Source organism: Manduca sexta, chromosome 14 (assembly GCF_014839805.1).
Source record: "Manduca sexta isolate Smith_Timp_Sample1 chromosome 14, JHU_Msex_v1.0, whole genome shotgun sequence".
Taxonomy (NCBI): domain Eukaryota; kingdom Metazoa; phylum Arthropoda; class Insecta; order Lepidoptera; family Sphingidae; genus Manduca; species Manduca sexta.
In genome coordinates, this window is record NC_051128.1 from 9,906,909 (window position 1) to 9,921,711 (window position 14,803).

A 14,803-nucleotide genomic window follows, 5' to 3' on the forward strand; every position below is an offset into this window, starting at 1 on the left:
GCTGTTTTCGCATGATATATGACTTCACACATCGATATAAGTATATGTACTACGTACTAGATTTGGCGTTCCGAACATTCACTGTGTTCAATTGAATTGAACTGTTATCCATTCAAACTGATTTTAGTATGGTGACAATATTGATGTTTGTGGCTATGTAGGGAGTGGCGCTCATATTTAAAAAAAACGCTAGTCTAAGTGCCAACTTGGATGTGAATAAAACATATTAGTGAAATAAGTTAAATTATTTGTTCTTCTTCTTTGATTATTGGCGACGAGCTTTATTATGAAGCTTTTCCGCCAAAATTATTTGTTAATAATGAATAAATAAATTATGACAATATCATATACGTCAATGACTTCACACAAAGAGGAAGTGGGGATTCCATCATTTTACATCTGGGACAAAAACGAGAAAAGACGTCGAAAATCATAAAAATCACATATAGTAATTTATGGATGCTCCTAGAAAAAATAAATCGACTTCCGAAACCATTAACCATTAAAAAATCATTATATTTATCTTATCTGTGCAACTTACAAATTGCAGCACTGTTCATAAACGTCAAAGTCGAAATAAGTTTTCGTTGGAAATATGGCAGATGAAAATACTCTGCAAAAGAAAGAAGAACCAAAGAAAAAACAAAAAAGATATCCAAATAAAAATTACTCTGTAAAAAAACGTTTACCTTTGAGGCCAGTTGATGGCAACAATGTAATATTTATAACAAAGAAATCCAATTTTAAGGTACACGAGTGAAGATACGCTAATAAAGTTATATGGTATTGCTCGAACTATTATAATCGAAAAACATTTTTAGGCCCAACTGGATAAATGTTGCGATCTTTTAACCGGTGGTGAGAACGAGATCATTCTTCATGGTTTGGGTTCCGCCATCCAGAGGTGCTGCAACTTAGCACTGCAGTTGGAAATATTGTTTGCTGGAACTTGTCAAATAGAAGTAAACACTGGTACTGTCGACTTGGTCGGTAAGTATCGAAATCCCGTTTTGATAAGCGACAATGCCATTAAGTAGCTTAGGCAGATCAAAAAATTAAGATAACAGATAGGTGTCATGTTTGTTTGTCATTATAGGGGTAAGTATAAAAATGTACACAATACTTAGATAAAGGAACAGTATTATAGGAATGATGGTGGTCCATAGTCCTTTCAACCCTGCAAATCATAAAATATTAATGTTATGGATATTATTAATGTAATTTCCAAGCTGTATAAATATACACATAACATTTCTTCAAAGGTTAGACCGAGGTGCACATAGTGCATGCATACTTGATAAAGCTTATTTCTAAGCATTATTTCAAATTATCAAGCTTAAGAATCTTATCTGAACCTCTCACTTCATATTGCATGTATGTTGCTATATCAATGAAGGTATTATTTGATTAAGTGGTGAGATGATATCATCATCAGCCAATTGTAGTCCACTGCTGGACATAGGCCTCTCCCAAGGTATACCACATAACCTGGTAGTTCCAAATTCCATAGAATGTTGAATAACATTAAGCTGGTGGATAAGCCCCACAGTCAATGTCCACATCTTGTCTCAGAACATTGTTAAGATGAGGATGCACAAGTTGAACACTTTCATCTTCAGGCTCTGTGGTATACCCAACGAAAATATGTTGTACCCCTTCCTAATTGAGATCATTAAATCATAATTTAATTGCAATATCAAAATTTATTAATGTAATGTAATATGTAGTAATAAACTTTGTCATTCTCTTTCTAGATGACCTAGAGCCACTGACAGATGACTTAGACTTTGATACCCAAGTGCGACATTCATCATCAATACACATAAGAATATTCAGAGTTGCAATGCTTGGTGCCTATCAGAATCAATAAACATACCAATATGTTCTTCACACTAAATGAAATTGTGCAGTGGATAGGACTCACGGTGTTTGAAATATGGATCAATCTAATAACAATTACAATATTTTCTATCTTGTTAGCACTCAAAATAGATAATGTGCTAAGCAGTGCGTGGTGGACTATATTTGCACCATTGTTTGTCAGCGATGCAATGAATGCATATTTCTGTTGTATTGTTTGTATTAGAATGAATTTAGAAAGTTCATACAAAGTCTCTCTCTACAGAGCCTCATGGAGTGGAATATTCTTAGGTTTAACATTTGTGTTTAAGTTCTTACTGTGCAGAAAGTTACAAGGTGACTCAGCAATAGAATACAGTGAAGTGTTTGCACCACTTTTTATATTATTACAGCTGATAGCAGTAAGAGCCTGTCAGTTACATCAATAATGTATATTTATATGTAATAAAACATTTTTATATTTATATTGTGGTATTTATTGCCTATCAGGTTTAACATGAATCATATAACTAATTAAACATATTAAAAAATCCTCCTCTATTCTTCTTCTCATCTCCACCAAAGCTAAATTTGAAACTGTTTCCAGTATTTTGGTTTGTATTATTATTGTCACGATCAGGTGTAGATGAAGATAGACCTCCAAAAAGACTAAGTCCTGTTTTGCGTAAACCTAATTATAAATAAACAAATGTACCAAAAAGTTAATAAAAATATGATGTGGAAAGTAACAACAAAAAATAATAAACACACTTAAATAATTGTATTTACCTGACAAAAAGTTCGGGACCTCTTGAGATTTTACTTGGGAATTATCATCTCCCATTTGTACATCAGCTTTTGGAGATAAAAGAAGATTTGAGTCTAAGAAGAAATTTAAGAATAATTCATAAATGTGTGTTTCCATACAAGGTAACTTGTAACTTGACACAAAATGTTTACACATACCTATGAAGTGAGGAAAATCTGCTTCACCATCATCATAGCCAGTTGTACTTATAGATGCATCCAAGGATTCAGGTAAAGCATTCTCGCCGTGGGTAAATAAAAGCCCACTAACAGTCTCCTTCTGTGATATATTTATCTAAAATTTGTTGGGAACTTTTAAATTGCTGTTTGCATAAACAAAAAATACAATCGACCACAAAAGGTGCTGAACACAATCTAAAACTTCAAATTGTCTAGATAATTTTGTCTAGGTATTGAGCAAATTATTTATTTTTTTCACTAAAACTACAATATCTTTTCTTTATTAAAGACACGTTCTCTATAAGTACCAAAAACCATCGGTAGTTTTTGAGTTTATCGCGTTCAGACAGCAATTAATCAGGACAAAGAAAACATATTTTTCTGGTCAAAGCAAAACAGCTCGCTAACCGTATTTTAAAAAAATATCCGTTATTTTATTGCGCACTATAAAATGACTACACTGCATCTAATAAAAAATAATAATAATAATAGGTTCGGCTAAGAAATAAAAACCATAATTCTGAAATATGTTATCTTTGATTGTTATTTTTTATATAATATGGAGACTGTTTCCGAAAATGCCACTTAAGTGCTTGATTCCGTGTATCTCCTAAAATACACATCATTTTTATTTGCAACCAACACTAGTAGATAACCAATTGAATATGGAATATTTTGATAGCTTAAGATATGCGAAAAACATAAAAAAATATATTTAAGAAATTATTCTTAAATCATTGCATAGCCCCCGCGCGCTGCCAAATATGGAACGAATTGCTGAAGATTTGAAGCAAGCTATTACACCAAGGCTCCGAGGCAAGTCGGTTCTCTTCCTCTCGGGTCCGGGGCCCCCTCGAGCCGAGAGACCCATAGCTTACTCTACTTCACCTTATAGTTACAGTCCTGGATACAAAATATTGCCGAACAGCGATCGCGCTAGTCAGCGTGTTAAATAACAGTACCTACAATCTTTTGTATGATCGTTTTATAGATATAAGGTAATTACTGAGCAATAAGGGACAATTTTAACTATGCACGACATAGCACAATTCCACTTTCTTTCTTCTCAGGCAGTATAGCATTACAAATAAACAATTAATTATTATTTCAACTTCTGTTTTGCATGTGATTATAATTTTGTTTTACATACTTGGTTATAAAGGTAAACCAAATGTTTTAAAACAATCATTTCCAATTAAGAAGCTTTTTAAATAACAACCTTTTGTTCTGAATCTGTCATATTATCAACTTCCATTGCATCTATGACATTCTTCCTTTCTTTAGCTTGATCTTCTGTTTCCATCTTATTTTCATCTTCTTTTGGATTTTCCTGCTCAAATATATTGTCTAAACAGACATTACCAGTGGTCCCAAAGCCTTCGTCAGCAGTGGCATTATCGCATTCCACAATATTAACATTTTTATCTTCAAAAAATTTGGACTTAACAATATCCACCGAAAAATTATTAGTCTGCGAAAATTAATCAAACCAAAATGAGGTTATTGTTAGGTACACAGTTAGGGCCGAAATATAAGATAGTAGAATTCTGACAAACCGGTATTGTGTTCTTGGCGTAAACGAACTGAGGTGAAGATTCTAAATTATGTTTTTTTAACACCATATCTTTAATTTTAGCACAATCGTCATCACCAACGGCGCTGGTATCTATATTATTGTTGTGTAATGGACTGTTGTTAACTGCAATCTCTTCAAGTAATTCAGGATTTTCAGATAATTCCATTGGAGAAGACAAATTAAATGAAACCCTCTTTGCCTCCTGCGAATGAATAAAATGTAGTAAAATTACTTTGATCGCACCAATCTACGAGACTAAAATATGTATGCATATAGGCAATATTGCATTTCATATGTCCTTTACAATACCTTTAAATGGTGTATATTAGTAGGTGTTTCCGGGGCTTCTGTAATCTGATCCGTCCCACCCTGCGGTTGAAAACTCGTTAATATAATTTTCTTATAAAAGTTGATAGTTCATTATAATTGAAAATCGAATAAATATCAACGTGATCTAAACCGTTTTTACATACTACACAAAAATAATATTATAAAGTATTTGTTCATAAAAAAATTACTCATACCATTCATATTAACAATACCTGAGAAGAGTCCAAAAATTGTGACGGCGGCACTACTATATTGTCGGTACATGTGGTTACTACTTCAGCTTCTGTCTATAATAACGCAATTATTTATCTCAATTTTCACATTATCATTTGAATACATACCACCATACTATCATTTTAAATATATTATGTTCTATTTCTTAACAACTTACAGTTTGTTTCAGCGTCTCGATGCATTCTAAATTAGAATTTATCATATTCACTTCTTGAAGGTTTTGAGGGTCAATCTTTGATAATATATTATATACGTCTCTTTTTCCTATGTTAACGTCGTCTAATATATTGATTAACTTTTTGTTTATATAACTTGTTTCATTTTCAACGTCTTTTTCTATTTTTTTTATAAAATACGGAGAAATGTAGGGCTCCATATTTAAAACCTTCCAATCATATTTCTTTGCTTGACCAACGCCCTTTTCATTGTGTGACGAAGCAGAAACTTCTTCAATTTGTGTGCAATTAAATATGTCTGCTTTCTTTATCTACGAGAATTTGATTAATTAAGTATTTCTATTATTAGATAAACTAACAGCAGCTTCAATTACATGAATCTTTACCTTTTCTAATTGATCGCTTATAATATCAAGATCAGTGCTGGCTTCATCAAATTTGGGCGTCTGGTAGAAAATATTAGTGTTATTAATCACTTAAAAGGTAATATTAATTTCAAGCTTTTAATTTCTTATATACCTAATATTGATGTGAACTGTACTAAGTAATTCAACGGTATTTTTATAAGATAAAATATACTTCAATGGCAACAGCCATCGAACAGCGGTTGCGCTCTGGGCTAATATTTAGAAGAAAAACCCAATATCAGTTTGTCCGACCCGGGAACTGAATCCTAGACCTCAGCATACCAGTTGTACCGTAATATAACTACCACCGAGCCAATTAAAGTCTTATCCATTTTGAGTTAATACCATAAATATAAAATTCATACCTAGATTTACGAACGATTTAATCAAACTATATAATAAGTCTACATGAAAAATATTACAAAGTAAGTTCAAAGTTCATAAAATATATATTTTCTTACCATTAACGTATCATCATTTATTTCATTGAGATTAGCCCAATCATCGTCATTTAATGCATCATTACTTTCTTTCGATATTTCTTCATTATTTTGAACCATGTCAGTACGTATATCTTCCAAGCAATCTTTCGCTTTGATTTGCTTTTCAATTGCTTCTATCTCCTTTGATAAATCATTAATTTTCTCTAACTTTTCTTGAATAATTTGAGTTTTTTTAGGGATATTGTGTAGTATAAATTCCGCAAGTTCCACTAAACGTTTTTTGTCTAATGTTTTACAATCATCTTTCTTTATCTCTATTTCTTTAGCGAGAGATTTCGTTTGGTTTTCATATTTAGCTATATTATCATATAATATTTGAACTTTATTTTGAGATTGAAGAAATTTTTTAACAAATGGAATGCTTTCATATCGACTTTTGCTCTCTAACCACAACTGTTCATATTTTTTCTCCCCAGTATTTATACGCTCAGCTATTTCATACTTCTTTTCTTTAGCTAGTAGATAGTCTTTTTTAAGTTCTATGTTTGCATGTTTGATAGTTTCTAGAGCATGACGCAAGCTAAAAATTATGATACATACTTGTATTACCTACTTGCAATTCTTTGATACATTTAACCTTATTATTGTATTATTTGGGTAAATAAACAGAGATATTGCATCTCTCGTTGCATCGGTTAAAATTATAATTTGATTAACTAGCTATACTTACATATAAGTAAGTACCTATCTAATACAAAACAGTTCAATAAGAAACTGGAAGTAGTACATAATTCGATCAGTTATAAAGTTATAACAAATAAAAAGAATTATAGTAAGTAGTTATAACTATACTATGCCAGGAATAATATTATATACCTAGTACGAGAAGTTCTAGTACATGATAGTGACCATTATTACGTGGTAAAAACACGGTTTTTAGTTTATAGAATAATATAACGCTAATAATATGAACACCCAATCGTTTACCAATGACATAGAGTCACGCTTATAACCCCGAGAGATCAGCACAATGTGTATATTACAACCAAAAGATATGTGAAGCTTTTATAAACCATACTATGTTTTAGTATAATACTTTATGTAATTTTACCTACGTAACGTATTACCTTTGTATTTCTAATTCCGCTTGTTTAATCTCGCACTCCAATTTCAGATTTGCACTACTGATAAAACCACACTCTTCTTTGTGACGCTCGGATCGCCGTCTCAACTTTTCCAATAAAAACTTTTGCGCTAAAATTACATTTCTAAATACAATGTATGTAATAAGTATGATTTATCAATGTGTATTATTTAATTTTGCCTGTTAACTATAATTATACCAGCACTATCTAACAATATACTATCCACTGCCGAGGATGGGCCTCCTTTACTACTGAGAAAGTTTAGGGCTTAGTCCACCAAATTAGCAGGTTCACGTACCTTCGAAATGCTTATGTAAAATTCTAAATTTCCAAGACAATTATTACCTGCAAACCTTCTTCTCGACAGTTTTACCTTCCTAACTAGGCTAACATGCACGCCTAGTGTTTAATTGCTTAATATTCCCTATTCATATGTTCGTACATTGAAATAATAATAGTAAACGCTATTAACTGAGTTTAAACATGTACCTATTACCTACCCGTAATAAAATATTATAATGGAATATTAGCATAACATAGGTACGATTTCAAATGAGATAAGTGCTTATTACGCTTACAAGGCTGCACCAAATAGGAAATCGAAGCTCTTAATATATTTATACCATATTTCCATAAATATACTGGCAAATATATAACAAAAGTTACCTTTAATGCATTGATTAGTAAGGATAACATTTACTTGAGATTCATCGACTTCAGATGAGATTTTGGACAAAGCCTGCACTTCACTCGCTTCAGCCATTTTTACTTCGGTTTCGCGCGCTTTTGTTCAGTAAAATATTTTTGTATGCTTATCCAGCAGGCAAAGATACAAATTCGTACAGCCAGCCAGTACAGTAAAATTTTAGAGCAAACTAAAATATTTGTAATATTTTAGTTTGCTCTAAAATTTTAAATAATATAAGAGTAAACCATATTATTTCTATCTCGTGGATAGCTCGAAGGTCACAACAATGCTCAAAGACTATGTGATACTTTTCATTCTTGTATGCTGAATGGAATAATAGTGGTAATTTTTATGGTAATGCTTTATAAAAAATAAAATGCAGAATTTAATACCTAAAATTTATTTAACAAAATAGTGTCATACAGTTATTTAAAATAACAGACATAAATGATAATTTATAATACAACCTAGCATCCTAATTAAACCAGGTACTTTTCAAAATTTAACCCACTAATAAAAGTAAAAGGACAAACAATTACGAATGCAGCACAAAGGAATGTTGGCTATCGCTAGTGGGCACACATTCACCATCTAGTGTGCGGTACTAGCCGTTTACACTGACCCACTTCGGAAAATATTCAACTCGTATTCACACGGCGAATTTTATATTACATATTATTTACAAGGGGCTCGCCGCCATATTTTACAAAAACCTTTCCACAATAACTTTTAAAGTTTTTTACAATATTTAATGTCATATGCATACTACTCTCACATTTACCTATTACTGTATAATACTGTTAGCGTAGTTACAATAAACTCCTGTAGTCAAAATACGCGTGTCACACGCCGATATAGACATGCCACACGCCACGCGATACACTTTCAGCTCCCGCACTTACTATGTAAAATCATTGTTTCGTTATACATCGATCATTTCAACAAATTGTAGGTACATTATAGTCCTACGCGGCTATTACACAGGGAACAAATAATTGCTTGTTCTCCGTTTTACGTTACATGTTTATTCTACGTTAACTTTGGCTTCGATGACTGGGATTAGATATGAACAAGTAAGGGTTATGGCATCTAAGCAAACAGTGTGACCTAGACATAATGCGGAGGAGCGAGGAGCTGGCAACAAAACGATAACCTGCACATAAGTGACGTCAGGGAATGTCTGCTCGACGTTAAGCAAACTAAACTCACGAAGCGAACGATCTGATGAAACCGAGTCAAAGAAATAAGCTCAGAGCACAACTCAACAGCAAGTCAATCTGGAATAACTTAACAATAATACTTATACATATACACAGTTTAAACGTAACTACTGGGTCCCACTTTAAAAATTATAATAATAATTGTTTAAGATTAAATTAACGCAGCTCGTACCGCCAACATTCACTAGGTGCGAGGGTCGCGCGGCCACATGAAGCCACATCACGCCACAACACGTCACCACACGTCACCACACGCCACCACACGCCACATCACGCGCCGCCACACCACCGCGCACGGCGGCCGCGCCACACCACACACGCCACATACCCTGCATTACTTCGCTTCATGTGATCGCGCCACGACCCGGTTATAATTTTCCTACGTAAAGTTACATCAGTCGAACATTTAAAAATTTTCGAGGAAAACAGTTCCATATTGTAGTTCCGACGAGTCCACCTGACCTCGGGGAGAAGATCCCGACGCAACCGCGCAACGCGCGCTCTCGGCCACGACGGCTCCGGCGGCCCACCGCGATACTTCCAGAATGAAATCCGAAAAGGAGGTTCATTTTTGAATATATTTTTTTCTAAAAAGCGGCCATACGGCTCTGGCAAATCGACTATCGCCCCATTAACTGTAGGGCGGCGGCGCCAGGATCTCGGTGAGCAGGCGCTTGAGGCTGTCGATGCCGGTGAGGAAGCCGCAGTCGGGCCCGTGGTGCGGCGTGGCCGTGGCGAGCGGCGACTCGGCGGCGGCGCCCGCGTACGCCGTATGCGCGAAGTCGATCATGCGGATGTCGACGCGCTCGTCGGGCTCGTGCAGGCGCGCGGCGGGCCAGCGCGAACAGCGCGCGCGCTTGCCGCTGCCGTCCGGCGGCGACGGCGCCTCTGCCTCCGCCGACCCGCGCCACGACTCGCTGCTCGTCGACGAGTACGCCATCCAGCTGTCGGCCGAGTCGGGGCTCGGCGGGTGCCGGCGCAGCGAGTGCGCGCCGTCCTCGCCCGCCTCGCCCTCCTCGTACCCGCCCATCGTCTCCTCCGAGTGCGGCCGGAACGGCTCGCGGCCGTCCGACGAGATCTCGTCGTGCAGTGTCGACATGTCGAAATGTCCCGGCGAGGGCGCCTCTGCAGAACTGCTCGACGCGTCCGCCTCGTACTCGCTGGTGGTCGCGCCGGCGTCCTCCGCGCTCGTCGCACCGCTTACGTCACCCTCGTACACTATCAATAATGAACTGTAAGAAAGAAAAAGAAAATGTTATCGCAAGTTGTATCAAAATAATATAGCCGGGTCAGAGATGAGGAAGCGGTGAGACCGACCAGGAGTAGAACCGGTAGCTGGTCTGCTTGGCGATGGCGCGGCGCAGCGCGTCCAGGTCGCGCAGCACGCGGCGCACGACGCGCGCGCGCGGCGCGTGTCCGGCGAGCGCGGCGGGGCCGGCGTGTCCGCCCGCGAAGAAGTCCCGCAGCGCCTCGCGCAGCCCGCTCTCGGTGAGCGCGCGGCCCCAGTACTTGTCGCGCCGGATGCACGCCCCCGTCTCTGGCACGTACACCTGTCGACGACACGTCCGTCAGCTCTGTTCTCTCGTGGCGTGATTGAACTCCGAACCTGAACCGTTAGATACCTGCATGCCGCAGAGCCGCACGCCGAGCGTGGCGGAGGTGCTGGCGGCACACTTGGCGATCTGCTTGCTGCGCTTCTCGGCGGAGGCGTCGTCGCCGTGCTGCCGCGTACCCATTTTCAGATCGAGCACGCACGGCCGCCGGTACGACGAAGTGATGTTCTCCATCATTAGGAAATCTAACGTACAAGCATACATTAGTATTAATGTAAATTATATTACTAATCGACGTGACTACTAAAGAACGTGTAGACACGAGGTCAACTTACATTGCTTGTTGGAGTTGTCCATGTGCGCAATACTTTTGAGCACCTCACTAGCATTGCCGTTTCGGTGCACTTTGAACCTGCAACAGAAAGCGGTCCGCTGTAGAGGTCCCCTCGGCGCGCCCGCTACCGGCTAGCTACAGATACACAGCAGTTGTGAGGAACTAATTGAAACACAATTTCGGTGTGTTATCTGTTATATTGTTACATTGCAATCAAATTATATGATTACCACGACTCCACGACGCAAGTCATCGGAGGCTCGCAGAGTGTGAATGGGGCGTGCATCGCTCACGCGTTAGTGGGATAGTCATGTAAGTATTGCGATCGTATGAATTAATGGCGACGTCGGGTGCCGGTCCGGCGTACGTCAAAGCTTCTGAAATATGATAAAGGACACATGACAAGTGTCGAGGAGTTTGCCGATGTCGCGGTGTGGCGTGCCGCGAGGTCTCATACGCACTTGAACACGTCGTCGCGCTTGCGCTTGCCGCCCAGGGACTGCTTGCGGCCGTTCTCCTCGCGGAAACATGGCGAGTACCGCTTGTCCAATTTCGTGCTTCCTGTGTTAGAAGCCTGCATCACGCCTGAAACAAACAGCCTCGCAATCACTAACTGGTACGCGGAGTTGAGCGCGGATCGAGTAACGCTACCGCACCACTGCTGACTCCGCAGTGTAAACACAAACACAATGTTTTTTTTATCATCTGACTGATCACTTTAAATTCGTAAAATTCAATAAATCAATATATTCGAACAGTAAGCGGTCGTATCAAGATGAACAATATTAAAAACCTCAAAACATGTCCACGCGGTTGTGACACCGGCGGTGGCCACGACACTTCGTGGTCTCATCACCAAGACATGTAATGGATTCGCGCAAAATCTATGTGTAAAATCTTTTATAAACTTACTATAGTGCAAGTTGGCAGCGTTAATTTGATGAGGTAGTGAAAAATTACAAGTTAACTTTTGAAAAGGGTTTGTATATCTTTTGTTGTGTGTATCTGATATGGTGTCTAATGTATATGTATTGTTTCATATGTGTAACGTACGTGAGATGAACAGAATGCATGGTCCTCGTGAGTAGCGCATGGTGTGTGTGTGCGTTCTGCGTACGCGTCTGGAATGTATATCGGTATGTGTGTTCGTTTGTGTATGTATATATGTGTGCGTGTCTGAGGTGGGTGTAGTTTTAAGTAAAGGTTTACAAACCCAAAATGTAAAATTACCGCTAGGGCGCTATTAGGGGCGGTTGTGTGGTGCGTCGGCCGCGCCGCTCCGCCCGCCGCAGCGCCGCAGCCCTTGCGACAACAAGGAAACTAATATTGTGTTCCTGACCCCAGGCCCGCTCCCGCTGCCGCTCCCGCTCTCGCATTCAAACCCGCCCTCCGCCCGCGCCCGCGCCCGCGCCCGCGCCGCGCTGCGCCCTAACGCGAGGTACAACGTCAACCTCCGCGGTAACTTATACCGTTTTCTGTTTTAACCACTATTTTGATGTTTACCAATCTTAATAATCATTAAAGCTGCACGAGATATTTCTCTTTATCCCTGCCCAATCGGGCTCGAGTATAAATTTGTCATAGTAACACTGACGCTATAAATAACTACCTTATTTAATTCGTTTTTCCTTACTTATTAACTGGAAACAATCATTTCACTCTTTATACACACAAAACAAATGTAAACGACTTTCGTTAAAATTACTTTGTTTAAGTTCCTGTTTACTCTTTAAATAATAAAATGTTTTTGTAAGGCTTGTATTATTAAGATTGTACATGGTCAATGACCTGCGCCGTAGCACAGGTAAGAAAAAACGAATTGCAGTACTTTAAGTAGAATACACCACATAACATGAGCAGATTTCAAAAGAATTTTAGTAATTTATAAAACCTTCTAAAAGTTTATTCATCTGCAGTGGAGACCTTGAAACACGTACGAAAATTTAAATATAGCCGTTGTAAACAGATTGTTTCCCGCGATACCATGGATGAGAATCGATACATTTTTATTCATACGTATGTCGCCCACCTTCCGGTTTTTATGAAAACTTGATCGTTTAAAAATAAACAACAGTAAAAGTTCAATGTTATATTATAAATGCACAATAAGGGCAAGTGTTCCTTGTATTTTTACTAAAGGCTATATAAAACAGTACTGATATGTCACTAATTGCCTAATTTTATTGCGTATTGATAGGTTGCGCTGTCGCAACCGCAGTTGTGCAATCGCGAACATGTCAGTTTTCATTTAATTCGATTATAATAACTTGTCCATAACATAATACTTGCAATTGAACGTCAAAGAACGCGGCGGTGCCAACACATCGATTTTTATCTATTTATATTCGATTTAAACGTAGTCACTCCACTACCGTCATAGAGGCCTTGTATTGAAATCATTGTTCAATATTCTATCATAACGTCTAAATTTTAATTTAACTCTTAATTCTATACTCACCTTCGTATTTATTTTTATATTGTTAAAAACGGCCTCTAGGTAGATTTATAAATGAAATATCAATTTTGTTAATTGTCATTCCGATCTGAACGTTTTCAGTAACTTTTAGTAAATGAGATTGAGGGTACTGTCCATCTGCGGTCGGCGGGTTTGCTCATATTCAACTTGCACTCTTCACATTCACACAAACAACTCAATTTGCAATGAACACGATCGGACGAGCAATAAGGAAACGATACCAATAGTGCGCGCACCACGCTCCATCAATGCAAATTATTTACTTTTCACAGCTTTGTGCATCGCGGTATACCATTTGCAATAAACGATCCCGATCGCTTTTTTTCGATCTATCGTGAAAATTAACCAATCAGAACAAAGTTGTTTTTGACATGCTTATAAACGACTTAGTTTGATTGGTTCATTCTCGGAATCGGATTGAAGATAGAGGTTGGGATAGTTTATTGAAAACGGTTGCTAGTCTGATCCATAATTCGAGGTCAATCATGTAAACACAGAAATATCATTTAGCAGAGACTGGCGGATAAATATTCGCTCACATTTATAACTTGCACTAGTCATTGGGTATTTATTACCTGGAGTACTTGCCCTCTGTAGTACTTAAATTATCTCAATACACACATTTCCCAATGCAAATTTTCCTGTTAACTTTACAAGATATTCAAATAATGGAATAACAAATAAAAGATATAAAATTTTATTTGTTTTCTTCCAGATAATGGGTTTGTAAAATTGTTAACGTTTAAACGCCTTTAGTGGGTTATAATTTGAAGGCACTGAGCGTTGTAATTAATCCACTTGCTTACACGTTTGATCTCTTATTATGTTATGAATCAGCTATGCTATTGATAAGATAAAATTCGAGCACCATGACGCAACACTCATGTTATCGGCTATCAATAATTAAGTGTGCGCCAACCGCGACTTGCGTTTCGAAACACTTATTACATTGTTACAGAAAATAAACGGAACAAACACAAAGCTGTGACGTACAAAATCTAAAAAGATCCACCACTTCCTTACTGCTCAGTACGCAACGTCAAACAACACAATCCGACATGTAAATAAAAAGTAAAAATTCATTATTATATAACAAAAAAAAAATGTAAGATGCAATGAATGAACATGATGCATTCAGCGAATCGTGAAAGCGTACCGGGCAAATTAAACTAAAATCATTATTGTGAATAAAAAAGTATGCGATGCTCACCTTTGTATCGGGGTACGAAGCTTTGTATGTCCTCGGGAATGTTCTGGTAGAAATGCAACTCGCGGATATTGAGCGGCTTGATGACGGTGCTGTCGTTGAGCACCAGCAGTCTGGTGTGACCCCCCACCTGCACACACATACACATATTTAATACTAATCGACTCATTAAAGCTAGCGTGAATAAT

General features: G+C 37.9%; 3 protein-coding genes across 10 annotated transcripts in view; 1 reads left to right on the forward strand and 2 right to left on the reverse strand.

Annotated features, from left to right (window-relative positions):
* The first annotated feature begins 512 nt into the window (after positions 1-512).
* LOC115439843 (transmembrane protein 203) lies at positions 513-2,324 on the forward strand. 2 transcript variants are annotated; one of them, XM_030163867.2, is made up of 3 exons: positions 513-748; positions 822-990; positions 1,755-2,261. In XM_030163867.2, the coding sequence occupies exons 1-3, from the start codon at positions 596-598 to the stop codon at positions 1,868-1,870; spliced, it is 438 nt and encodes a 145-aa protein (XP_030019727.1). In that variant the 5' UTR covers positions 513-595; the 3' UTR covers positions 1,871-2,261. The 2 variants fall into 2 exon arrangements, with proteins under 2 accessions (XP_030019727.1, XP_030019728.1); XM_030163868.1 differs by having other exon boundaries at positions 554-748; positions 1,755-2,324.
* Positions 2,294-8,007, reverse strand: LOC115439842 (uveal autoantigen with coiled-coil domains and ankyrin repeats). Of its 2 annotated transcripts, XM_030163864.2 has the most exons (12): positions 7,804-8,001; positions 7,120-7,246; positions 6,011-6,572; positions 5,529-5,588; positions 5,124-5,453; positions 4,945-5,019; positions 4,712-4,771; positions 4,383-4,604; positions 4,046-4,297; positions 2,806-2,941; positions 2,629-2,721; positions 2,294-2,530 (listed from the first exon to the last, which is right to left on the reverse strand). In XM_030163864.2, the coding sequence occupies exons 1-12, from the start codon at positions 7,898-7,900 to the stop codon at positions 2,370-2,372; spliced, it is 2,175 nt and encodes a 724-aa protein (XP_030019724.1). In that variant the 5' UTR covers positions 7,901-8,001; the 3' UTR covers positions 2,294-2,369. The 2 variants fall into 2 exon arrangements, with proteins under 2 accessions (XP_030019724.1, XP_030019726.1); XM_030163866.2 differs by lacking the exon at positions 4,046-4,297 and having other exon boundaries at positions 7,804-8,007.
* A 202-nt stretch (positions 8,008-8,209) lies between these two features.
* LOC115439882 (inositol hexakisphosphate kinase 2) overlaps positions 8,210-14,803 on the reverse strand; it is a 55,105-nt gene continuing 48,511 nt past the window's right edge. For 5 of the 6 annotated variants that reach the window (XM_030163933.2, XM_030163928.2, XM_030163929.2 and 2 more), the window contains 6 exons: positions 14,619-14,745; positions 11,394-11,517; positions 10,934-11,010; positions 10,668-10,843; positions 10,363-10,595; positions 9,677-10,277 (listed from right to left, as the gene is read on the reverse strand). In XM_030163933.2, coding sequence (XP_030019793.1) covers positions 9,677-10,277; positions 10,363-10,595; positions 10,668-10,843; positions 10,934-11,010; positions 11,394-11,517; positions 14,619-14,745 — 1,338 coding nt within the window. Of the gene's footprint in view, positions 10,278-10,362; positions 10,596-10,667; positions 10,844-10,933; positions 11,011-11,393; positions 11,518-14,618; positions 14,746-14,803 lie in introns of all 6 variants that reach the window. The other variant, XM_030163927.2, reaches the window with a different exon arrangement.